This window comes from Elaeis guineensis, chromosome 13 (assembly GCF_000442705.2).
Source record: "Elaeis guineensis isolate ETL-2024a chromosome 13, EG11, whole genome shotgun sequence".
Taxonomy (NCBI): domain Eukaryota; kingdom Viridiplantae; phylum Streptophyta; class Magnoliopsida; order Arecales; family Arecaceae; genus Elaeis; species Elaeis guineensis.
Genome location: NC_026005.2, coordinates 57,870,454 through 57,895,774, shown reverse-complemented (window position 1 = coordinate 57,895,774; position 25,321 = coordinate 57,870,454). Strand labels below are relative to the sequence as shown.

Below are 25,321 nucleotides of genomic sequence, written 5' to 3'. Positions count from 1 at the left end.
GAATATGATACTAAATCCATGGTGTCAGACTTCCAAGGTCCATTTTTTTTTTGGCTCCTAACTATCAGTTTATGGAGTTGTGTTCTCATGATAATATGAATATGATACCAATCTGTTCATCAGGCAGTGAGTCTCAGATGTAAGATCCAGACATGTGATATGGGTTGAATAAATACAGGAGAATATATATAGGATGGAGGAATGTCACCATACAAAAGCTTAGACTGATTGAATAGTTCAACTGTATTAATAATTTTCTGCTTGATTAATCTGAGAGAATGGGTACTGCTCTCCTTGTGATTGCTCTAGAAGTAAGATGGGGCACCACTCGGGTGATGCAAATTTCAACAGCCAACCCTCCCCTGGTCCTTAAAAGTGAGGACAAATTGGAGGTACCTTTGTTTTTCTTTTTCATTTAGTTAAAGATACCAACTTATCTATTTGGTAAAGGTTCTTGGTTGTTTTATGAGATATTTGGACCCAAATCCTTCCCTAACCTACTTTGGGAAGTGATTTATTAGCATGGACACCTCATAAAAAATGGTTACATAAACCTTGATTACAAATCTTATTTGGTTGTCCTCTGTATTTATAATATGTTTGCAGGTATGATTGTATACAAGTGAAGCAAATGATGATTTGGCACACTCTCCTTGTTCCCTTTTGTTTTTTTTAAAGTAAACTTTTCTTGCTCCCTTAGCTTACAAGCAAAGCAAAACCAATGGAGGAAATTATTTGTAGACTTTCTTTCTCCCTTATAGCTTTCGCTCACCATCATACATCACCCACAATACTTCTTCATGATACCTTTATTCTGAAAAGAGAAATATAAATAACAGATCAAGCTAGTGACAGAAAGGACTGGGTGCTAATTCGTTTAGCTAGTTTAAAATCGAGCATGGCAAGGATGGTTGTGTATTTTTGTCTAGATCCCGTTTCCCCCTTGGTTTGAACTCTTTGGCCTACTCAAACTTTTGATTTATACCTCTTCATTTCCTTCATGAATTGGCTTATGGATATTATCCATATGAATATGATACTGAATCCATGGTGTGAGACTTGCAGTAGGCTAATTTCCACCTTTCTGAACTCTCATATGGGGCCAGAATAATTTTTTTTGAGACTTTTCGATTCAATTTATGGAGCTCTATTCTATTGATGATATGAATATGAACTACTGTATATAGGGCTTTAAATTATATATTTGTTGTTAAAATAAGCATCTTACGAACCTCAATTTTCTATGTTCAGTTATCTTTCTAATTCTTACGCTACCTGCTGATTGTAGTTTTACCATAACAACTCATTTTATTATAGTTGATATTATTTTATTGTCTATTATAATGTGCAGGACATAATGTCAGATAAGAACTGGATGAAACTTAATGACAGAGCAAGTATGGAATATATAAATGGAGTCTATTCGTTTCTTAACTTTGCTTTTGGTCAGTCAACTGTTAGTGATAGAATATGATGTCCTTGTACTAAGTGTAGAAATACAGTCTTTAAGGGCCGACATGAAGTGAGGGCTCACTTGATCTGAAATGAAATTGTGAAAAGTTATAAACATTGGGTTTATCATGGTGAGACAATTGAGGAAAATTTAGAGGAATGCAATGCTAATAGTAGAGACAATTTAGATGAGGAAGAAAATACAGATTATGATGACTTAATTGGAATGGTTCATGATGCATGTGCTTTCATAAATACTGATGTTGAAAGAGATGATGTGAATGAAGGATATGAACCCCAAGAACCAAATTCGGAAGCAGCAGCCTTTTACAGGTTGCTTAAAGATACCGATAAAAATTTGTATCCTAGGTGTGACAAGGTCTCCAAATTATCCTTTGTTGTGAAGTTACTCCATTTAAAATGTTCAAATAATTGGAGTGATACATCAATGGATAAGTTGCTGAAGGTTTTTAAGAAAGTTCTTCCAAATGGTGCCTTAGTTCCAAACTCATTTTATGAAGCTAAGAAGCTTATTCAGGATTTGGGACTTGAATATATAAAAATAGATGCATGCTTGAATGATTGTGTTATATATTGGGGAGAGCATGCCAATGCAATCATATGTCCTGTATGTAACTTATCCCACTGGAAATATCAAGGCAGAACGCGCAATATCCCTCACAAGATTTTACATTATTTTCCTTTGAAACCAAGACTCCAGAGGTTGTATATGTCTAAAATCACTGCAAAGGACATGAGATGGCATGAGGAGAAAAGGATAAATGATGGCATATTAAGACATCCAGCTGACTCATTCGCTTGGAAATCCTTTGATGATAAGTACAAGTCTTTTTCTGTAGATCCTCGGAGTGTTAGGCTTGGTCTTGCAAGTGATGGCTTCCAACCATTTGGAAATATGTCTACCCCTCATAGTATATGGCCAGTTGTTTTGATTCCATATAATTTACCTCCATGGCAGTGTATGAAAGATCCTTATTTTATGATGACACTTCTTATTCCAGGTCCTAAGTGCCCTGAAAATGACATTGATGTGTATCTGCAGCCTTTAATTGAAGAGTTGAAGGAGTTATGGGATATAGGAGTAGAGACATATGATGCTCATACACGACAAAATTTCAACTTACATGCTGCTGTCCTTTGGACTATTAATGATTTTCCCGCATATGGTAATTTGTCTGGATGGATGACTAAAAGAAAACTAGCTTGTCCTTGTTGCCACAAAGACACTTGCTCTCTTTCAATACGAAGTAAGATTTGTTACATGGGGCATCATCGGTTCTTACCCAAAAATCATTCATGGCGACGTAATAAAAGATCTTTTGATGGAAAATATGAATATAGAGATGCACCTAAGGTACTAACTGGTGATGATGTGTTGGATCAGCTGTGTAAGTTAAAAAAAGTTACTTTTGGGAAGGGTCAAAAGCGTAAGCGTGATGATTTTAATGATGTTTACAATTGGAGGAAGAAGAGTATATTCTTTCAATTGCCTTATTGGAAGGATCTGAAATTACGCAATAATCTTGATGTGATGCATATTGCGAGAAACGTTTCTTCTAACATTTTAGGAATTGTGCTGGATATAAAAGGAAAGACAAAAGATACATTGAAGGGCCGTTTTGACCTTGTAGATATGAATATTAGGCATAATCTTCATCCTTATATTGAAAATGATAAATTGAAGATGCCAGTTGCAACTTATACATTATCCCCATAAGAGAAGATAGCCTTTTGTAATTTCTTATCTAATCTAAGGGTCCCTGATGGATTCTCTTCTAACATATCAAGATGTGTGAATATAAATGAGAAGAAGATTTCTGGGTTAAAGTGCCATGACCATCATATCCTTTTGCAGCAAATACTTCCAGTTGCCATTCGGGGATTATTGCCTAAGTTTGTTTGTGAGCCATTGATTGAGCTAAGTAACTTCTTTAGAAACTTATGCTCAAAGTCGTTAAAAGTTCAAGATCTAAAACAGTTGGAGGATGACATTGTTATGACTCTGTGTAAACTTGAAACAATATTCCCACCAGCTTTCTTTGATATTATGATTCATTTACCAATTCACTTGGCAAGCGAGGCTAAAATTGGTGGACCGGTCCAATATAGATGGATGTATCCAGTTGAAAGGTAATCCTTAAATTTTTAAAACTTAAATGTAATTTTTTTTTTGTATTATTTTTGACTTAGTTAATATCTTTTGAATCTAGATATTTGCGAATATTAAAGTCTTATATCCGAAACAAAGCTCGTCCAGAGGGGTCAATTGCAAGAGGTTATCTTGCAAATGAATGCCTTACATTCTGTTCTAGGTATTTGAATAGTGTTGAAACAAAATTTAATCGAGTCCCACGAAATGATGATGGAGCTACTTCATACCAAGGACTATCAATCTTTGCCAAAAATGGCTGTGCAAAAGGAGCTTTTAAGTCTTATGAGCTTAATGCTCAGGAGTTTACACAAGCTCAAGCATATGTTCTTCGAAACTGTGAGGAAGTTTGGCCATATATTGAGTAAGAACAAAATCTTGTTATTATGAAAATCTTCAAAGAACTTTGTTTCTACTTCAATCATCTTTATTATTGATTAATTATGTCATTCATAGGGAGCATAAAAAAGAATTGGAAGAGGTGAGCTCAAGAAATGTCCTGGCTAGACATCACAAGGAATTTCCAGATTGGTTTTATGAACGTGTAGGTATCATATAATATAGGTAAATACTTTAAGTTACTTTTATTTATGCTAATAATGGCTTAATTTATTCATCTTAAATAGGTTTCAAAGCTTAAAGCTAAAGGCAAAGCAAGTGAAGATCTTCTAAGCTTGGCTGTTGGACCGTTCAAAATAGTTCATAGATATGAAACTTACATTATCAATAGATTTAGATTTCATGCAAGAGATCGTGCAATTGGGCAAAAAAGTCAGAATAGTGGAGTGCTTGTAAAAGGAGATGATACATCTGCTGATAAAGAATACTATGAAGTGTTGGAAGATATTTTTGAATTGTTGTATGTGGAAAATAAAAAAGTAGTTCTTTTCAAATGTCACTGGTGGGATGTTGGCCGATTGGGATGAGGATATAGGGTTGACAACTATGGATATATAAGCGTAAATATCCATGGATCTTTGAACACCAATGAGCCTTTTGTGTTGGCTTCTCAAGCTCAACAAGTGTTCTATGTAGAAGATTTAGTTGATAGCAATTGGCTTGTTGTGGTAAAAACTTATCCACGTGATGCTTATGATGTGCCATCTGTAGATAATGATGCAGATGATGATGATGATGATGATAGTTTGATCGAAGATGATGTCTACCAACAAGAGGAACAAGAACAAAATTTTCAATATGGCCAAGTCATGAACAATGATGAGTTGATAGGAGCGCTACATCGAGATGATCTTCAACCACAAAGCTTTTCACCCAACAATGACACAAATAGAGAGAATCTGACATTAGATGATTTTATTAATGATGATGAGATAGAAGAAGAAGCTAAAAGTGAAACAGATGATGATCAAAACAACCATGATGAATACAGTTCTGATGAATATAGTCCTGATGATTAGCCAATTTGTAATTAGAATTTTATTTTTTATCATGTTGGAAGAAGAAACATTATGTGATGACCAACAGGTATTTTAATTTAAATCATTTTATTGTGTTCATGTTATTTTTGTATCTTCTGATGGCATATTCATATTTTTTTGTGTATTTAGTAGATGTTGCTGATAATTAGTTGAACTTTTACTAAAAAGCTTGTTTATTATTTTTATTAGGAAATGGTTAGATGTAGAGGAAGAGGTGCACAAATTGGTGGACGAGGACAACGCCTTGTTATTGATATAAGATTTCAAACAAATGAAGTTACATCACCTCATCGAGAAAGGCTGCGGCGAAATCAATCACAAGAAGAGGCACAACTTTGGGACCAACAAAACCAGCAGACAAATGAACACCAAGACCAGATGCTTGAATTGCAGCCAAGTCAATCCCATGGACAGCAACTTCAAACTCAACCAAGAGTTTCTAGTCATTGTGGTAATGCTGGTATAATAATATTTTATTTATAGCTGAAACTTTTAATTTATTCTACTTAAATTTAGTTATACTAATTGTAATTTATTTTCTATAGCAACTGTTTCAAGTAAGAATGTGCGTGGGCGTTACAAATGTATTAAGGTTGATATGAGAACAAAGAATGGACCATTAAAAGTTAGCATCCCTCGTGATATACTGAGAGCAGTAGGAGAAAATGCTAGAGATATTGTCAATTTTTGTGATTATGTTGTCAGGACACAAGCTCCATTAACTGCAAAAAATTGGCCAGATGTGGCAAATAGAGTAGGTGAGCGAATGTGGCTACAAGTAAAGGTAAATTAAATATTTATGATTGATTTTAGTATCTTATTTATTTCTATTTATATATATTAACATACAATTTACATTGTTTGTGTCTTCTAGGAGAAGTTTAAGATGGAAGATGATAGGAATGAATATCGTTTATGTGCTTTTGTCTTGGACACCATGCAACGACTTTATAGAGGTTGGAGAAATCACTTGCATGATTTATATAAGAAATTTAGAACTGATGAGGAGAGGTTGGCTAATATTCCTGAAGATGTTACTCCAGAAGATTGGAAATATATGATGGCATACTTCAGCTCTGATGCTTTTCAGGTTTTTGCAAATTAAAATTTAATTTATATTTAAAACAACTAACATCATTATTTTGGATTTATAGATGATGTTAGTTGCATGTATCAATTGTTTGTAGAAAGTAAGCAAGTGAAATGCAGCAAATAGGGCAAAGCTAGTTACTAAGCATACATGTGGCACCCGATCTTATGCTGAAGTTGAAGAATCAACTGTAAATTTTTAGAATAAATTAAAGATTTAATATAGTTTTAGAAACTTCTAAATAAAATACTTATGTTTTTGTGATTCATTTCAGAGGGATCCAGAAACAGGTGAAAAAGTACCACCAGATCAGGTTTGGTTGATTCAGCACACTAAGAAAAATAAAGAAGGAGAATTAGTATGGTCTGACCCTAAATCCAAGGAGATCCATGTTAGTTAAAAAACTTTTCTTATTGTTCTTAAAATTCATTATGCATTATTTTGGCATCTAATCTTTGATAATCTATTGTAGGAACAACTTGAGGAGGTTGTTCAACAAACACAAGAGAATGAATCCCAAATGACTCGTGATGACATATTACTGCAAGTACTTGGCCAAAAGTCTGGTTATTTTCGTGGCAAAGTTGCTGGAAAGAAGGCACCATCTAAGAGAGTTAGGTATAATGAAAATGTGCAAGAAGAGGTTCTATGACTTTTCATCTTTAAGTTTCTTTGAATCTATCTCATTGCTCAATTTTGCATTAGTTGTTGGTTCTATGGACTGACCAGAGGTCATAAAGTATAAAGACTTTTTATCTGCCCAAGAACATAGAAAGAAGATGATACTGGATCTTTATATGTTAAAATATGATCCACAAAAAGATTATCCAAAGATTCTCGAATGTATACCAAACTAGTCCTCCTAAACTTTTTTAAATAAAAGCTTTTCTAAACTTTTTAGTAGTTGTATAAGTCATTTGCATGATGATGTAATTAAGTCATGCATAATAGGTGTAATGTTCATCAAGTTCAAAATTTATAATATTGATTGATCATGTCCAAATAGCAAAATATCTTTTATAATAAATTATATTAAAAAAAAAATTGCTCCTTTCCTCCCTGGTAAGATTTTAGAATATGGGGTTCATCATTTTGTATATCGTCCTCATGGAGTATAATGATATCTAATGTTGAGATATGGGGGCAGTGGAACTTATCTCCTGTGATCTTCTACCATCCTAGAATATAAGCAACAAGGAAACTTTGAAGGTAGTGGAAGAGTTATTAATGACTTTTCTAGCATTAGCAAATTTTGTTAGCCTAGTGGAGAGTTGCAATGAATAGGATCGGATCAAGTCGGGATCAGATTAGGATAGGCTGTAGGCATGGGTGCCTAGGAAAAATAAATTGGAATATAGCTTAATTTATTGGATAAGTCAAAGATTCAAAATTTAACCCGATTGATTTATCGAACAGACTATATAACCTAAAATGAATAATCTACTTAATAAACATGTCTAATAGATTAGGGCTCATGATTAATTATGAATCTTGTTTGAATGAGTCACCTGACTATCTAAAATCTGTGGATTGTCACATCTTCCTAATATTTCATACTCTACTCTATTTAGACCTACTTATCTCAAATCTGTGGATTATCAAATCTGTTTGATATTATTAATTATTTAACATGTTAGTTGAGTTGGTCCGCTTATGACATAATCTTATACCAAATCTAGACCTACTTATATCGGATTGGGTTTGTGTCCTTTGGGCCATGCTTCTAGGCCATTGCATTTGTTTTGGACTGGATGAACAATGTTGCAGCCTAATCCTCGTTGGGTCCCATCTCCATTCTTCAACCTCCCAACCCCTGCTTTTCTCCTCTCTTGGCCAGGTTCTACACTTGTTGGCTTTTAATGAACGATGGTGTTCTCAATTTCTAAAAATAATATTGAAGCCTTAAAGCCCATCAAGTTGCTAAAAAAAAAATTTAGAATATATATATAGTAAAATAATGTCCATTCAAATTTATTTTGTAAAAAATAATTAGTGATAAAAATTTCTTTTTTTTTTCTTTTTTTTGGTGTTTTCTTAGGCCATCGGGGGACCGACGGGGATGGGGCCAGATATGGGCCGGTGGGGATTGGCCAGTGGCGACTGAGACTGGGATTGTGGGGTTGGGGTCTGGGGCCAAAGGTAAGGGTTTCTGTTTTTTTTTTGGTGTTTTCTCGGGCCACCGGGCGGTCGGCGGGGATGGGGTCGGAGATGGGCTGACGGGGATTGGCCGGCGGTGACTGAGACTGGGCTGATGGGGATGGGGTCTGGGGTCGGGGATGGTTTGGGGCGGGACGTGGCCGGTGGGGGATGGGCCAGGGAGGGGGCGGTTGGCGGCCCTATCTCCATCACCGGGGAGGGTGTCGGTCGGTGGAGACAGGGCTGGGGAGGGAGCGACCGGTGACCGGGGGAGATGGGGCCGGGGAGGGGGCAGTGGGGAGGGAGGAAGGGAAGAGAGAAAGGAGGGGGGAAAAATCAAAAAAGAAAAGGAAAAAAGGGAAAAAAAAAGAAAAGAAAGGAGAAAAAAGAAAAAAAAGAAAAAAAAAGAGAAAAAAAATGGGACTGGGGAGGGGGCGGCCGGTGGCGACGGAGATGGGACCGAGGAGGGTGTCGGTCAGCGGAGACGGGGCTGGGGACAAGGCCGCTAGCGGTCGGGAGAGATGGGGCCGGGGAGGGTGTCGACCGGCGAAGATGGGGCCGGGGAGGGGGCGGCCGACAATCGGGGGAGACCGGGCAGTGGAGGGGGCCTGCCAGCGGTCAAAGGAGATGGGGCCGGGGATAGGGCTGCTGTCGGTCGAGGGAGACAGGGTCGGGGAGGGTGTCGATCGGTGGAGATGGGGTCGGGGATTAGAGCCAAGTTCATTATGACATATTATGTGTGCTTATTAAATCTAAAATTTAATTTTATTTAAATCTGATATGTGATGTCTTAGATCTAAATTGACTTAATGGTAGATCGCACAAACTGATATAAGATTGTTCTACTGTAGGGTTTATCCCTTATAGTGAGCAGGTTGTCCCAGTTTGTGCTGATCATTGATAAAATCTGATTTTACATATTGCATGTGATATTTATGATCTGATTTAGATATGATCTAAGGTTATGATCAGATTTGATGTAATTTAGATTAGATCTAAATTTAAGCATATATGATATGTGATTAAATTAGATGATCTGATTAGTAAGTACTTGGATTGGGTTGATCACCAGGCTATCTGATCATAAGAGCAAGAAGACCAAGGCCCTCTCTTTCCATTCGATCGGGTGTTCTTATGACGTGTAGAGGTGCCATATAGTTAGATCTCATGAAGAAGAATGCAAAAGGAAGAACTTATTTTTTTGTAAAATTTTAGATCTTGAAATCCTAGGTTTGTTGTATGTGATACAAAGTTGTATGAAATAAAAAATAAAACATCGAATCTATATGATTAAAATTATTTTAATCATGAAAAAATAAAATCTTGAATCATAATAAGTTTAGATATGATCTAAAAGATATTTATGACTTATTTTATTTTAAAATTATATAATATCTTTTAGATCTAAAACTCTTTGAAACGTGCTCACACAATGATTGAGCCGATTCAATTTTGAACTGAGTTGACCTAGTCTCCTTGTGTAGCCGGCTCAATATTGATTGAGTCGATCCAATTTCAGAATAAAAATTTTTTGCATAAAATTTATTATAAATTATTTATAAAATAAAAAATTAAAATTGTTTCAAATCTAAACCTAAACCCATATTGATGCTAAAACTTAATTAAGAATTAAGTATAGAATTGATTAGATCTAGAATTGTGATTTAAGATCTAATGACATTGCATAAAATATGGAAGCATGGATTAGCTCAAATCAGATCTTTTTAATTGGGCTAGACTTAAGGTTAGAATTAAAGAATTAATTGACCATGTAGAGAAATTGATTAAGTCTAATCAAATATTGAATTAGATTAATCAAGATTTTTCTAATACAATAGTTGTAGATGGTCAAGTCCATATCTTTGATTAAGACCAAATAGATCTTGATTGTGGCTCAGTGGTTGAACCCGAATTATTAGGCTAGTCAAATCGAAGCTAATTAATCAATTGGTGTCTAAGGTAAGTTTGACATTTCGATCGGTGGTTTTTAATTGGGAGTGGCTTACTTGATTATTTCGATGGTGTCTAAGGCAAGCTTAGCAGACCCTCCCACCGATCTCACTTATCTGACCAATTTTATGAATTATATTTTGATTAGATCACTAAGTGATTTGAGTTGACCCATGTCATTAAGGTTGATCAGTGTGACTGATCTAGGTGCCATTTCAATCAGCATGATTCTAATATGATTCAATGACTTGGTGAAGTCAATGAGAGGATTGTGGTCTACTGATTGATCTTGTCTTCTCTTTTCTCTAGATTAATTAAATCTTTTAAATTATTAGATCCATGAAATGAGCTGGTTATGGTGATAACTAGATCATAGCCTCCCATTAAGGTGAATGATAATGGGTCCGTTATTTCTGATTGACATTTCAGATGTCATCCATCTGGTGTTTCTCTGAATAATAAAATTATCATTCATCATATGATAATTCTATTGTACTATCTATTGAATGGTTGGGTTGACTGAGCCATCCTCGGGCCTGATCATTCACTAGTTAGAATTACTGAGTAGGTTCATATTAATGGTTTGACCTAACTAAATTTTCAGTGGAGGTCCATCGCCTACTGAAATAAAACCTGCGATGAAATTAATTACTAAAAATTATTTAAAAAAATAATTGATTGAGAATCTACCCATAAATATATATAGATTGATCGAGCCATACTCGGGCTTGTATGCAGTCTGTGTGGATTCTAATATCCACTAAGGAATTAAGATAATTCCTTAGATTGGAGGTAGAGGCTACCAATTCAACTAAAATAGTGGAAGAACCTTTAGACTAAAATCTAAATCTTTAAGCTTAATCAATTCATAAATATAGAAGTTTTGTGTTTTTCTTTCAATTATGGCTAGATGTCCGTTGCTTCATTCACTATTTGACAGTGACTAATTATAGGACCCAACTTCGATAGTTGATATCTGAAGTTGCAAATAATTGTACAGCACGAATGGATCCTATATATGATTATGGATCCAGCACCTAATATTCTCACATCTAATACACATGATGCGATCAAAGACACTTATCAAAAGTGGACAAATGATCGTATCATCGTGTGATATTTTTTAGAGCAACGAAGAATATGAATTTAGTTGTAAATTCAATGATGCTCAGTGGAAGAAAAATTTTCAAATATTGAAAGAGTTCTTTTACACCTCTGAAGATATGTCTTTAGTGGGATAACAATCTTTTGAAAAAAAAAGTATAAAAGAGTCATGCTTGGACTGATGAGCTCGAACTGACAAAGAGTTTGAAGTTAACTTAGTCTGACAGAGTCCCTTGATCCAAACAGGTATAAGAAGAAAAATCAGCAAAGGATTGCTGGATAAGGTACTTATATGAAACACCTTATGATTTCTCTATCTGTGACACTACTATCTGGGTATTGGATCTCGAAAGTTCATACAAATTATTCCAATGACTTCAGGTTAGTAGAAAATTTGAAAACAGTAAAAGATTCCTAATTGTTGGAGATGGAAGTTATATTCCAATCCTGATATTAGGAATCATTGAGTCTATTTTCAATTCTAATAATATCGTTTTAGTGATTATCACTATTGTCTAATAATTTTTATGATATTATTATGAATGATGTCAAAATCATGGTGGACAACTAAAAAAATGGCATTTATGAGTAGTCAAACTCTGTTAGTATTATGCGCACATCAATCAAACTCCTTAGAGTAGATAATGGCACAAATTTCTACCTTTAGCAATTTAGGCTTGATTATATAAACAAGAATAGGATCAATAAGAGATAATTCTCGAAGTCAATAATTGTAAATCATTGTCAACCTATCAATCTTATCTCCTTAGTAAGATGACCAAGTCACCTCTTGCTGAAAAGGTGAATGAGCCAATGATGTTCTGAGTCTGATACATATTGATGTATTGGATCTATAAATATATTTACTATAAATTTAGATTATTTAAAATATTTAAATAATTTTTTAATAAGGTAGAGAAACAAACTAAAAAAAATATTGAAACTCTTTGGTCAGACCAAGAGAAGTATACCTTTTTGATGAGTTTTTGACATATCTAGAAGAGAATAGGATTCTCTCTTATTGAAATCAACTTTGCTAGACATAGTTTGATCCATGATGAGGTTTATAAGTCTACCAGTCTCTTTTTAAAGTTATGCTCTTGTGACTACTTATCATGTTTTGAACTGGATTCAGAATTAATCGATCACAAAGACTCCATATGAGATATAGACTTGGCATAAGTCGATACTTTCTTACCTTAGGATTTGGGAGTGTTTGATTTATATCAAATATTTATAGATCGATTAACTTGGATCCCGATCTTATATGTATTATTTTGTAGGGTACCTCGAAGAATCTTGGGGATATTACTTCTACCTTACTAAAGAACAAGAGTTGTTCGACATTCTTTTTAGAAAAGAAGTAGCTTAGTGAAGAAACTGATGTCTCTAATGTGAAACTTATGAAGTTCGACAGGTAAAAAAACTGACACAATCTAGTGAACCCATAGAACCAGATTTGATTAGATCAAACTTGAAACCCGTTATAGAGGCACTATTAAGGAGAACCGATAGAGTATTACGTCTGTTGGATAGACACTTCGGTATCTAGGTTCGGGATGTGATCCTGTTGAACTCAATGAGAACAACAAAGATTTGATCACCTACATGGATGCCATGTAGAGGTCCGACTTCGATTAGTGGCTTAGAGCCATAAAGTTTGAAATGAAGTCCATAATAGTCAATGGTGTATGGACACTCATTGATCCACTCGAAAGGGTAATGCCCATAGGGTGTAAGTGGATCTTCAATAAGATCAGATGGCACAGATAAGAAGGTGGAGATCTATAAAGTCTGTCTAGTTGCCTAAGAATATTGTCAACATTATGGTATTGACCATAACGAGATATTTTCTTCTTTGGCAATGCTAAATATTTTGGAGTTGGAACATACATTTTGATAAATGATCAAAGTGCATGGCTTCATTGAAAATGAAAAAGAACCCTGCAAATACAAATGGGTTAATAGTTTGTGAGTATATTTCTTATTTTGTATGTGAATGAAATTTTTTTAGTCAAAAATGACATTCCTTACATTATAGAAAATAAAAATTTCACTGTTATCATTGTTCTCCGTAAAGGACTTAGGAAAAGTATCTCTCATCCTAGAGATGAAGATCTATAGAGATAGATCTAAGAAGCTGCTTAGATTATCTCAGTCTATGTACATAGAGTGTTTATGAGTAGAATTTATTCTATTATGAATATCATGTATAAAATCGGATATGGTATACTCACTAGGGGTAGTGAGTAGATACTTGCAAGATCCGGATGAGAATCACTGGAAGGTTATTTTTAAGTATTTAAGAAATAATAAGGATCGGTGACTCTGTTATGGAGAATCTGACTTAAATCTTATAAGAGTATGACTCAAATTTTTAGTTAGACATAATAATAGCAAGAACATGTCAGAATACATCTTTACCCTAAATAACGGAGCAATCTGTTGGAAAACTTTTAAGCAGAACAATATAGCCAATTCAATTTGAAAGGAAGCTATATGATTGTAGAGGTTCATTGGCAAGTTAGGAGTGGCACCCTCCTATGATGGTCCAGTTATATTGTGTTGAAAAATATGTCCTAAAGCCAATCGTCAGCTTGTTGACGATTGTGCTCATCTTGTAAATTATATATAAATTTTTATTAATAAAAATTATTTGGTATTTTTATTACAAATTATCTCTCTTTGAACTTCTGTATTATAATGAAGTCCTTAAAACTATAATTAATTGACAAAGAAGGATTTATCATTAACTCCTTAAAAATATTCGTGAACAAATGATATGCCATTAATAGGACGATAGCATTATCGAGTATAGGTCGTTGCGTGCCATATGAGTTGATTGTTCTCTTAACCAAGAATTGTGAAGATACTGTTATGACATGCAGATAGAATGTAGGAGTACATTCACATCAAATATGATCATGTATTGAGCATTCTGTTGTCAAGAATAGCTCGTGAAGGGTATGGGTACAAGTATCCCTTTGACCTGAGACCACCACGGTGACTTGTAAGCAACTCACTGTATTTTAATACCCGACCATCTGAGTTTCTAACTCAGTGATGGAAGGCTACTGGGTGCAGTCAAGTACTTATCAAGTTGGTGTGTGAGTCAAGATGGAATTGACCCCTCTGAATTAGTAAGAGATATGCATCAGTGTATTTCAATTCAGTAAAACCTTGGCTAGGATAATCCATGAGATGGATTTGAAAGGTTGAAATACAATGTGATCGACTAAATTAGGGTTGACAGTTAAATCCTAGGTCATCTTGAGCATTTGGATCAAAGGGATGAATTATACAATAACCATACGTCAGTAGGTTCTAGAAGGTTGCATTGCAATACTTCGATCTATTCGGTCATCGGGTCATCATTGCTAGATGGTTACATCGATTGGTATAGAAAGTTATTCTTATGCTATCAGGTTAGGTTCGAACCTATAGGATCACACATATTAGAAAATTTGATCAGATCAGATGGCTGAAGAGTCTAATTGGATTGTGACTCTGATGAAGAGTCCTACTTAGACTAGAACTCTGGGGGAGAGTCCCATCGGGACTGAGACTCTATTATTTTTAAAAAATTAATTAGTAATTAGATTACTAATTGACTTTATTTAATTGAGCAAAGAGTTTTGAATCAAGTTTAATTAAATTAGATTCAGTTCGACTCTGATTGGGTTTGATATGATCGAGCCCGATTATAAAGAAAATTTGATCCTGATTCGATCAGAATTTTGACTCGGCTAATTTCTAATTGGGTTCAAAATTTGATGAGATATTTAAGTTTTTAATTGGATTAAGTTTATTTCTATTAGTGGGTTCAATCTAAATTTGATTTGGATTAGAATTGAACTAAAAATGAAGAGTCCAAGTCAAACTAGGACTCTATCCTTATCTCCTGCGCCACTCCTGAACCCATACCAATTTCTCCATGCCAAATTAGATTTGGATTGTGATTTTGGCATCACGATAGAGGGTCCAATATGAGTGGGTGCCAATAGCTGATGAGTCGTAATATTACCTCTTGCCTAATTCGAATGCGATCTGAATTAGAGATAAGAGGTAAACTAGGAAAGAGATTTTTCGTATATGGAATATTATTGGGGCCATATTAATTTTTTACTTATATTTCTTGAAGAATCTTTTAGCATGTGAGACTTTAGAATCCTTCTCCATGTCTTAATAATTTTTTTGAAATTTTTTGGGACACCAAAAGAGGTTTTGGCATTGACTCTTGGTGCCCTTCTTTGAAAAATCCTAATTCCTAGTCTATAAAAAGGGGTCCTCTCTCTTGGACGTCCCATGATCAATCTCTTGCTGGTTTTTATTTTTAGAGCCTCTTTTCATCCTCCTCTATTCCTCCTCTTGATTTTCTCTTGCTTTGAAGTATCCAAGGTACTTGAAGGAGGAATAAAATAGCTATCGAAGTTGCTTGCAGGCTAGCACCTCCAAGTCCCTGATCTATGCATGTCTTTGAGTGGATCTTCCTGTAAAGGCCAGACGACTCCGTGTGGCTGTGAGCAACCTGAGGAATACCTTCTCCAACTATTGGACTAGAGAAGAGCAAGATCAAATTTGTTTGGTAATGATCTCTAACTTATTTTGATTCCTATGGTAGATCTAATACTTAGATCTAGAATTTCAGCATCGATGAGATCGATGCGATTTTTATTTTTAAATCTAAAGTACATATTTTTATATCAAAGATTATGATGTGGTAGTCTAAGATAGAATTTTATGTATGTGATTAGGATTAAATCATTTAATTTTATTTTTGCTGTATAAAATTTTTAAATTGCATGTACTACACTACCGCATATTTTTTTCAATTGGTATTAGAGCCAGGTTATTTTGATATGAATTAATATGAATTTAGATCTAAATTTTTTTTATCTAATTATTTATGATTTATATTAGATCTAAATTAGTTTATTTTTAGATCTGATTATTATCTATTTAGATTAGATTCTTTGAGTAGCAAAGTACTCGGATTGGGTAATCACTAGGCCGTTCGGTCATAAGCAAGTAGGATTTCATGACCCTCTCTTCACATTCAATGGGATGCTCTTCATGACGTGTAGGGGTGCCACTGTGAGATCCCATGAAGAAGAAAGTGAAAGGAGAAAACTTACTTTCTTACAAAATCTTAGATCTTGAAATCCTAGGTGTTATTATATATGTTGTAAGTTGCAAAGAAATTAGTTACATCTAATCTTATTTAATCAAAATTATTTTGATTTAAAATCATAAAAAATTAGATTTGATCTAAAAAATTTTATGATTTGATGTAAAAAATTTACATAAAAAATTATTTTCAAAATTTTAGCCATGTTGATGCAAAACTTAATTGAGAATTAAGTGTTAAACTCAATAGATCTAGAATTATGATTTAGATCTAATGACATTGCATAAAATATGAGGCATGGGTTAGCTCAAATCAGGTCCTTCTCTTTAATTAGGTTAGACCTAAGATTAGAATCAAAGAATTGATTGATCATGTAGAGAAATTGATTAAGTCTAACCAAATATTGAATTAGATTAATCAGGATTTTTTTAGTACAATAGTTGTAGATGGTCAAGTCTATATCTTTGATTAGACCAAATGGACCTTGATTGTGGCTCAGTGGTTGAATCTGAATCATTAGGTTGGTGAAATCGAAACTAGTTAACCAATTGGTATCGAAGGTAAGTTTGGCATTTTGACCAGTGATTTTTAATTGGGAGCGAGTTACTTGACTATTTCGATGATGTCTAAGGCAAGCTTAGCAGACCCTCCCACCGATCTCACTTATCTGACCAATTTGGTAAATTAGAGTTTGGTTAGATCATTAAGTGATTCGAGTTAGCCCATATCATTAAGGTTGATCAGTCTGACTGATCTAGATGCCAGTTCAATTAGCATGACCTAACCTGATTCAATGACTTGGTGAAGTCAGTGGGAGGATTGTGGTCTACTGATTGATTTTTTCTTTTCTCTTCTTCTCTAAATTGACTAAATCTTCTAAATTATTAGGTTCCTAAAATGAGCTAGTTATAGTGATAACTAGATCATAGCCTCCCATTAAGGTGAATGGTAATGGGGTCATTATTTATGATTGACATTGCAGACGCCATCCATCTAGTATTCACTCTGAATAATGGAATTATCATTCATCATATGATGACTCTGTTGAACTATCTGATGATGGTTGGGTTGATCGAGCCATCTTTGGACTTGATCACTCATTAGGTATAACCATTGAGTAGGTTCATGTTAATGGTTTGACCTAACCAAAATTTTCAGTGGAGGTCCATCACCTACTGAAATAAAATCTGGGGCTAAATTAAGTACTAGAAGTTGTTTAGAGAAATAATTGATTGAGAATCTATCCATAGGTGCATATGGATCGATCGAGCCATCCTCGGGCTTATATTTAGTTTGTGTGGATTCAAATACCCGCTAAAGAATTAAGATAAATCCTCGAATTGGAGGTAGAGGCTACCAATTCGTTTAAAATAGTGGAAGGACCTTTAGATTAAAGTCTAAGTCTTTAGGATTAACAAATTCATATGCTAATTAGGTTTTGTGTTTTCTTTGTATGTGCAGATATGGCCTCAAACTTGTCACTCCGATCACTGTTGGATAGTGAGAAGCTTATCGGATCGAATTTTGGTAATTGATATCGAAAGTTAAAGATAGTCCTGGAGCACGAGAGCATCCTTTATGTGATAACGGATCTGACACCTGAAGAGCCTGCTCCCAATGCTCAAGGTGCAGTCTGAGACACTTATTCAAAGTGGCTCATGACTGCACCATGGTTTGTTGCATTATGCAGGCTCTATGAATGACCAGTTTAGCCAAAAATTTGAAGAGGCTCAGCCAGAGGAAATACTTCAAGTATTGAGGAATTCTTTTGGTACTCCTGATGATGTTGAGCGACACAAGACTAGTTGCACCATTTTTAATACCCAGATGAGGGAGAGTGCATCTATTACCGATCATGTATTGTACATGATCAAGCAGATTGAAAACTTAAGCAAACTCGACTTCTCCTTGCACAAACAACTGGGGAAGGATGCGATCCTGAACTCCCTACCCAAGTCCTACCTGTCGTTCTTCAGTCATTTCAGAATGATGAAGCCTATAATCAACTACCATGGTCTATTGGGGTTATTACAGACTTTTGAGAAAGATCACTAGCTCCACAAAGATACGGTGAATCTAGTGAGAGGATCTTCTTCGGGTAATCTCGCCTCTTTAAGAAAGAGAAAAAAAAGAAGAATAAGAAGGTGCCTGGTGCTGGGAGTGAGTCCCAGAAACCCAAGTTGAAGGCTGATCAAAGTCAGATAGAGTGCTTCTTTTGCACGAAGCAGGGTCACTGGAAGAGGAACTGTCCTCAGTATATTGCTTTCCTTGATTCGAACAGGCCAAAGAAGAAGAAGCAATCAGTTGCTAGACAAGGTACTTATGTGATAACACTTTGTAACTTCTCTCTTTTTGATACAATGATCTGGGTATTAGATACCGATAACGCTATTCATATTTGCAATTTGTTGCAGGGTCTTTAGGTCATTAAGAGATTTGGAGATGGCGAGAGATTTTTGAACGTTGGAGATGGAAGATAAGTTTCAGTTCTAGCCTTAGGAATCATCAAGCTTGTATTCGAGTCTCATTACATTGTTCTTGATGAGTGTCATTACTATCCTAGTTTTCTTTTAAATATTATTTCTGTAGGCCTCTTGGCCAATTCTAGTTATAAAATATCAATAAACAAAAACTTTTGTAATATCATTTTGAATGGTGTTACAATTTTGCATGGACAGTTGAACAATGGTATTTATGTTGTATCTAGACCTAATGTAATGTACATTTCAAATAAAAACCCTAAAATAGATGATGTTACAGATGCCTATTTTTGGTATTGTAGGCTAGGTCATATCAATAAGAACAGGATGAATAGGTTAGCTCAAGAAGAAATTCTTGATAAAGATGATTATGAATCGTTACCTATCTGTGAGTCTTGTTTGCTTGGAAAGATGACCAAGTCACCTTTTACTGAAAAAGATAAACGAGCCAGTGATGTGCTGGGTCTGATACATATTGATGTATATGGACCCATGAGCATATGTGCTAGAGGAGGGTATAGCTATTTCATTATATTCACAGATGATCTATCTAGGTATGGGTACATCTACTTGATGAAACATAAGTTCGAATTGTTTGAAATGTTCAAACGGTTCCGTAATGAAGTAAAAAAATAAATTAAAAAAAGTATTAAAACTCTTCGATCTAATCGAGTAGGTGAATATCTCGCTAGTGAATTTCTGACATATTTAGGAAAAAATGAGATTCTCTCCCAATGGATCTCTCCAGAGACACCACAGCATAATGGCATCTCAGAAAGGAGGAATCGAATCTTGTTGGATATGGTTCAGTCCATGATGGGATTTATAACTCTGTTGATCTCTTTTTGGGGATATACACTTGAAACAGTCTGTTTTGTGCTCAATAATGTACCGAGCAAGTCAGTTAGTAAGACACTATATGAGATATGGTCAGGACGTAGGCTGAACCTCTCTTACTTCAGGGTCTAGGGGTGTCCGACTTATGTTAAACGATTACAAACTGACAAGCTCAGTCTTAGGTCTGATAAATATAATTTCATAGGGTACCCAAAGAAATAAGGAGATATTACTTTTACCTGCCTGCTGAATAAAAGGTGTTTGTTAGCAATAAGGCACACTTTTGGAAAAAAAAAAATTTAAGTGAAGAAATAAGTGCCTCTAAAATTGAATTTGATGAAGTTCGACAGGTAGAAAAACTGACACCAATTGTTGGGTATAAAGTGCCCCCCCGATCGAGGTTTATAGAAGACTGATCCTTTTGAGCTCTTTCGGTGCCCGACCTTGTGCGTGACGCCTCTCCGAGCTCCCTCGGCCGTCCGGACTGCTTTGACGATGGGCTTCTGCGTTCACCCATCGGGCCGCCCCGAAGGCCCTCTGAGCCTCGCTGATTAGCCGACCTTCTACAGCAATCGACTACCCCCGAACTTCTTTCGGGCTTCGTCAGCATCTGAGCTTCCCCGACAATGAGATTTCTACGGTAACCGAACTCCTTCCAAGTTTCTACGGCAATCGACTGCCTTTAGGATTTCAGCCGAGCTCCCGTGATAGCTGAACTTCTACCACGAGCGACCTACTCCGAACTTCCACTATGAGTGGTCTGCCCCAAACTCCTGCTGCGAGCAGTCTACTCTGAACCCTTACAACGGGCGGCCTACCTCGGATCCCTACTGTAAGCAAATCTCATCCGAGCATCTGCTGTAAACATATTCCTTCCGAACTTCCATTACAGGTAGACTTCAGTCGAGCTTCTTCGTAGTCGGGTCCCACGACAACCGATCTTCGATCGAGCTTCTACAATAGGCGGTCTCCTTTCAGCCTTCTACAAGAACCAGACTTCGATCGAACTTCCATAGCGGTTGGATATTGGACGAGCTTCTACGATGATCGGGCTCCAGCAGCTAGATTTCTACAACGACCGATCGCCTCCGATGTCTGCCGAACCTCCCCAACGCCATCCAAAGTCCACCGGCCGACCCTCCACCAGATCCTTCATAAAACTGAACTTCCCCAATGGATCATCTTCAGGCGAGTTTCCACATCGGGTGAATCCCAGATGGACTTCTCTAGCAATCGAATTCCTACCGGGCTTCGCCAACGGAAAGTCTCTATTCGAGCTTCTATGACAGGTGACTCCCACCTGTAGTATCAGCGCCTAAGGTACCCGACAACAGTAGACTCGTCAGCAGCTTCGGGGACATCCGAGCTTCTCCTAGACCAATAATAGAGAGTCATTTTGCTCCATCAGATGTCCCAGCCAAGCTTCGACCGACAGATCCAAGCTCTCTGACAAGTCGCAACAAGAGCCGCCCTCCTGCTCCACTCCCTGCAACGGATTCCATGCAGCTCCATCACTCTCTGATAAGTCATGACAAGAGCCACCCTCCTGCTCCACTCCCTGCAACGGATTTCATGCAGCTCCACCACTCTCTGACAAGTCCCGACAACGGACACCACTCCTCTCTCCGCAACAAGCTCCACGTGGCCCTAAACGACCCCTGACGCCACTACTCTCCATAACAAACTCCATGCGGCTCTGAGCGGTCCACTACCAGACGGTTACAGACGTCGCTGTCGGTCAGTTACACCCTCCGTCTATAAATAAGGAACCCCCAGACACTTTCTTCTCTAAGCTGGTAACTCTATCTCGAAACTCTGCAAAATTTTTGCTCGAGCACTCCATTTCTGTTAAAGCAGAGTACTGACTTGAACGTCGGAGGGTTTTATCGGAGCACCCCCAACTCCGATTTAGACTTTCTTTGCAGGTCCCGATGGCAGCCGCGGTCATCCCAGCTCCAGCTTCTCTGACTTCGACGGAATTCTGCACCAACAGAATTGGTGCTAGAGGAAGGACGCTGTGTCTTTGCAGTACCCTTGTTCTTAAAGGAGTGCTCAACGGGATTGATTCTGGTTATCTTCTCTGACATTCTCTTCTCCTTCTTCTACTAAATCTTCACTTGATGCCTCCTCGCAGAGCATCCACCAGGCGATCCACGACCTCCGCGGTCAGATCTCAGGTTCTGACCTCATCTCCAGTTTTCCAGACTCCTCCTCCTCCGACAATAGTGGTTGACAAATTCATCCGACGCCGGCCTGAAGGTAGGGAGAATCAACCAAGGGCCCTACCACGATCGGAGCCATCGAGGAGAGGAGAACAACCTGGAAATCAGCCTCCAATCGGGATCATCTGCACCATCCCTGGAGAGCCCCGGAAGGGAGCGGCCAGTGGATCGACCGGACCGCCCAAGCGGTAAAGAATCGAAGGACCCATAAACTTTACTGAAGAAGACGCCCGAGAGATTCAGTTTTCCCATAATGATGTGGTTGTAGTTTCTTTAAATATTGCTGATTATGATGTACGTTGCATTCTTGTCGACAGTGGGAGCTCGGCTGATATTTTATTTTATGATGCCTTCTCAAAAATGTCCATCTTTGGCGGTCATTTGGGGCCAATTAGCTCCCCTTTAGTAGGGTTTACCGATGATGCTATCCCGATGGAGGGAGTAATAACCTTGACTGTGGTTGCAGGTCGATATCCAAGACAGTCCAGGGCTCTGGTGGATTTTCTGGTGGTGAAGGCACCGTCAGCCTACAATGCAATTCTCGACTGACCTGGCCTCAACGCTCTCCAGGCTGTAGTATCAACCTACCATCTGAAATTGAAATTCTCTACTGACCAGGGGATTGGAGAAGTTAAAGGAGATCAGGCCCTGGCAAGACATTGCTATAATATAGCCCTACAGGGAAGTGGTCAGCCTGACCCCTATCCAGTTGATGGATTGGACACCCGCAATGACCTGACAGAAGAACGGGGCGGGCCAATAGAGGACCTTGTCTCAATTCCTTTGAATGATGGGAATGAGGAGCACGTGGTGAAGATCGGCTCCAACCTGGGGAAGGAGGTGCGAATGTAGCTTATCAATTTTCTGCAAAAGAATACGGATGTTTTTGCTTGGACTCTGACGGATATGCCAGGGATCGATGCTGAAGTCATACAACACCGCCTGGCCACCGATCCCAGACATCGACCGACAAAGAAAAAAGTTCGAAGTGATGTGCTGGAGAGGCAGGTGGCAATAACCAAGGAGGTTGATAAACTCCTGAAAGCTGGGTTCATCAGAGAGGTCAACTATCCGAGCTGGGTTTCCAATGTGGTCTTGGTTAAGAAGGCTAACGGCAAATGGAGGATGTGTGTAGACTTCAAAAAATTGAATAAAGCCTGCCCGAAGAACAATTTTTCTCTGCCCAGAATCGACCAACTAGTAGATGCAACCTCGGGCCACGAGCTTCTCACCTTCATGGATGCATTCTCCGACTATAATCAGATCAGGATGGTGCCTGAAGACGAAGAAAAAACCACTTTTATAACTAATCATGGCCTTTATTGTTACAGGGTCATGCCTTTTGGCCTCAAAAATGCAGGGGCGACATATCAATGGCTGGTGAATAAGATTTTTGAAGAGCAGATCGGCCGCAACATGGAGGTCTACATGGACGACATGCTCATAAAGAGTAGATCCTCGGTGAACCACATTGCCGACCTTGAGGAGACCTTCGGCACCCTTCGAAGATACAAGATGAAGCTGAACCCATTCAAATGCGCTTTTGGAGTAACCTTAGAAAAATTCCTGGGCTTCATGGTATCGGGGTGCAGGATCGAGGCAAATCCGAAAAAGATTCACGCCATCCAAGAGATGACCGCCCTGAGGTCAATAAAGGAGGTTCAGCGCCTCACCGGGAAAGTGGTGGCTCTAAATCGCTTCATCTCGAGATTAGCCGAGCGATGCCTACCTTTCTTTCGGACCCTCAAGCAGCCCAAGGACTTCTGTTGGACCGACGGATGTCAGCAGGCATTCGAAGAGCTGAAGAACTACCTCGGCTCATCACCATTATTGGCAAAGCCCGAGCCTGGAGAGGAATTGTTCCTATATCTGGCGGTTTCCCCTGTGGCCCTCGTTGCAGTTCTGATCAAGGAAGAAGCGAAGATCCAACGGTTGATCTACTACATAAGCCGAGTATTGAGGGACGCCGAAACCAGGTATACTAAGTTAGAGAAACTAACTTACACCTTGTTGATTGCAGCTCGAAGGCTCCGACCTTACTTTCAAGGACACATCGTAACGCTGCTCACCGACCAGCCGATCAAGGTGGTTCTACATCGAGCGGATGCCTCAGAGAGAATCGTGAAATGGGCAGTCGAGCTCACGGAGTTCGACATTAACTATCGACCGCATCCAGTGATCAAAGCCCAGATATTAGTGGATTTCGTGGTGGAATACACTATCCCAGAGAAAGTCAAACTTGGACAAGATGAAGCCGATAATCTCGGGCTCTGGCCGAACTCCTCCGAAGAAAGAGCCGATCTCCCTGATGGTTCTTGGGCCCTCTACGTGGATGGTTCCTCCAACATGTCAGGTGCGGGCGCGGGCCTGATTTTGGTCAATCCAGATGGAATTGTCGCAGAGTATGCACTGTGCTTTGAGTTCCCCGCAACGAATAACGGAGCCGAATATGAAGCTCTGATTGCAGGGCTGAAGGTCGCCAAAGAATTAGAAGTAGATCGGCTTCAAGCCTACAGTGATTCTCAATTAGTAGTGGGACAGGTCAGTAGAAATAATGAAGCTCGGGAGGACAGTATGGCTAGATATCTTGAAAGGGTAAGGGAGATCATTCCTACCTTCGGCAGCTTCGACATCAGGCAAATCTCGAGATTGAAAAATGCCAGAGCTGACCTTCTCTCCAAGTAGCTACACTGGCTCTGGTCGAACTGCCTAAGAAAGTCTTCTTCGAGGTTTTGAAGCACCCAAGCATGGAAGAATCACCGTCTGTGATGGAGGTCAGCTACGAACCCAGTTGGGTCGACCCACTAGTTACATACCTCAAGGATGGGGTTCTTCCTCCTGATGCAAAAGAAGCTCGGAAGCTTAAGAACCAGGCCTCTCGATATATCCTCTACGAAGGCAAGCTATACAAAAGGTCGTACTCCTTGCCCCTCTTGAAATGTCTCTGATCTTCCGAAGTCGATTTCACCTTAAGGGAGGTACATGAGGGAGTCTGTGGAAGTCACATGGGGGTCAGGTCTTTATCCCATAAGCTGCTCCGACAAGGTTATTACTGGCCTACCATGTACCATGACTCCATCGAATATATCCGAAGATGTGACCGGTATCAGAGATATGCCAATATACAAAGGCAACCTACCTCTGAACTGGCACCATTGAGTGCCCCGTGGCCGTTCACGCAGTGGGGGATGGATATCCTCGGACCCTTTCCCATGGCATCAGGGCAGTGGAAGTTCCTCCTGGTGGTAATAGATTATTTCACCAAGTGGGTCAAAGCTGAACCCTTGGCAAAAATCACGGAAGCCAAAGTGCG

The 25,321-nt window shown here is 38.1% G+C and overlaps 1 protein-coding gene and 1 long non-coding RNA gene across 2 annotated transcripts; both read left to right on the top strand.

The window, feature by feature from the left end:
* Window positions 1–278: 278 nt before the first annotated feature.
* On the top strand, window positions 279–5,040 carry LOC140853136 (uncharacterized). The gene is made up of 8 exons (XM_073247230.1): window positions 279–392; window positions 1,352–1,456; window positions 1,589–3,163; window positions 3,329–3,603; window positions 3,786–3,986; window positions 4,079–4,166; window positions 4,249–4,481; window positions 4,557–5,040. The coding sequence occupies exons 1-8, from the start codon at window positions 279–281 to the stop codon at window positions 5,038–5,040; spliced, it is 3,075 nt and encodes a 1,024-aa protein (XP_073103331.1).
* Window positions 5,041–5,255: 215 nt separating this feature from the next.
* Window positions 5,256–6,761, top strand: LOC140853069 (uncharacterized). Its single transcript, XR_012136146.1, has 5 exons — window positions 5,256–5,521; window positions 5,607–6,151; window positions 6,249–6,341; window positions 6,426–6,542; window positions 6,624–6,761. It is a non-coding gene; the product is annotated as an uncharacterized lncRNA (long non-coding RNA).
* Window positions 6,762–25,321: the final 18,560 nt, after the last annotated feature.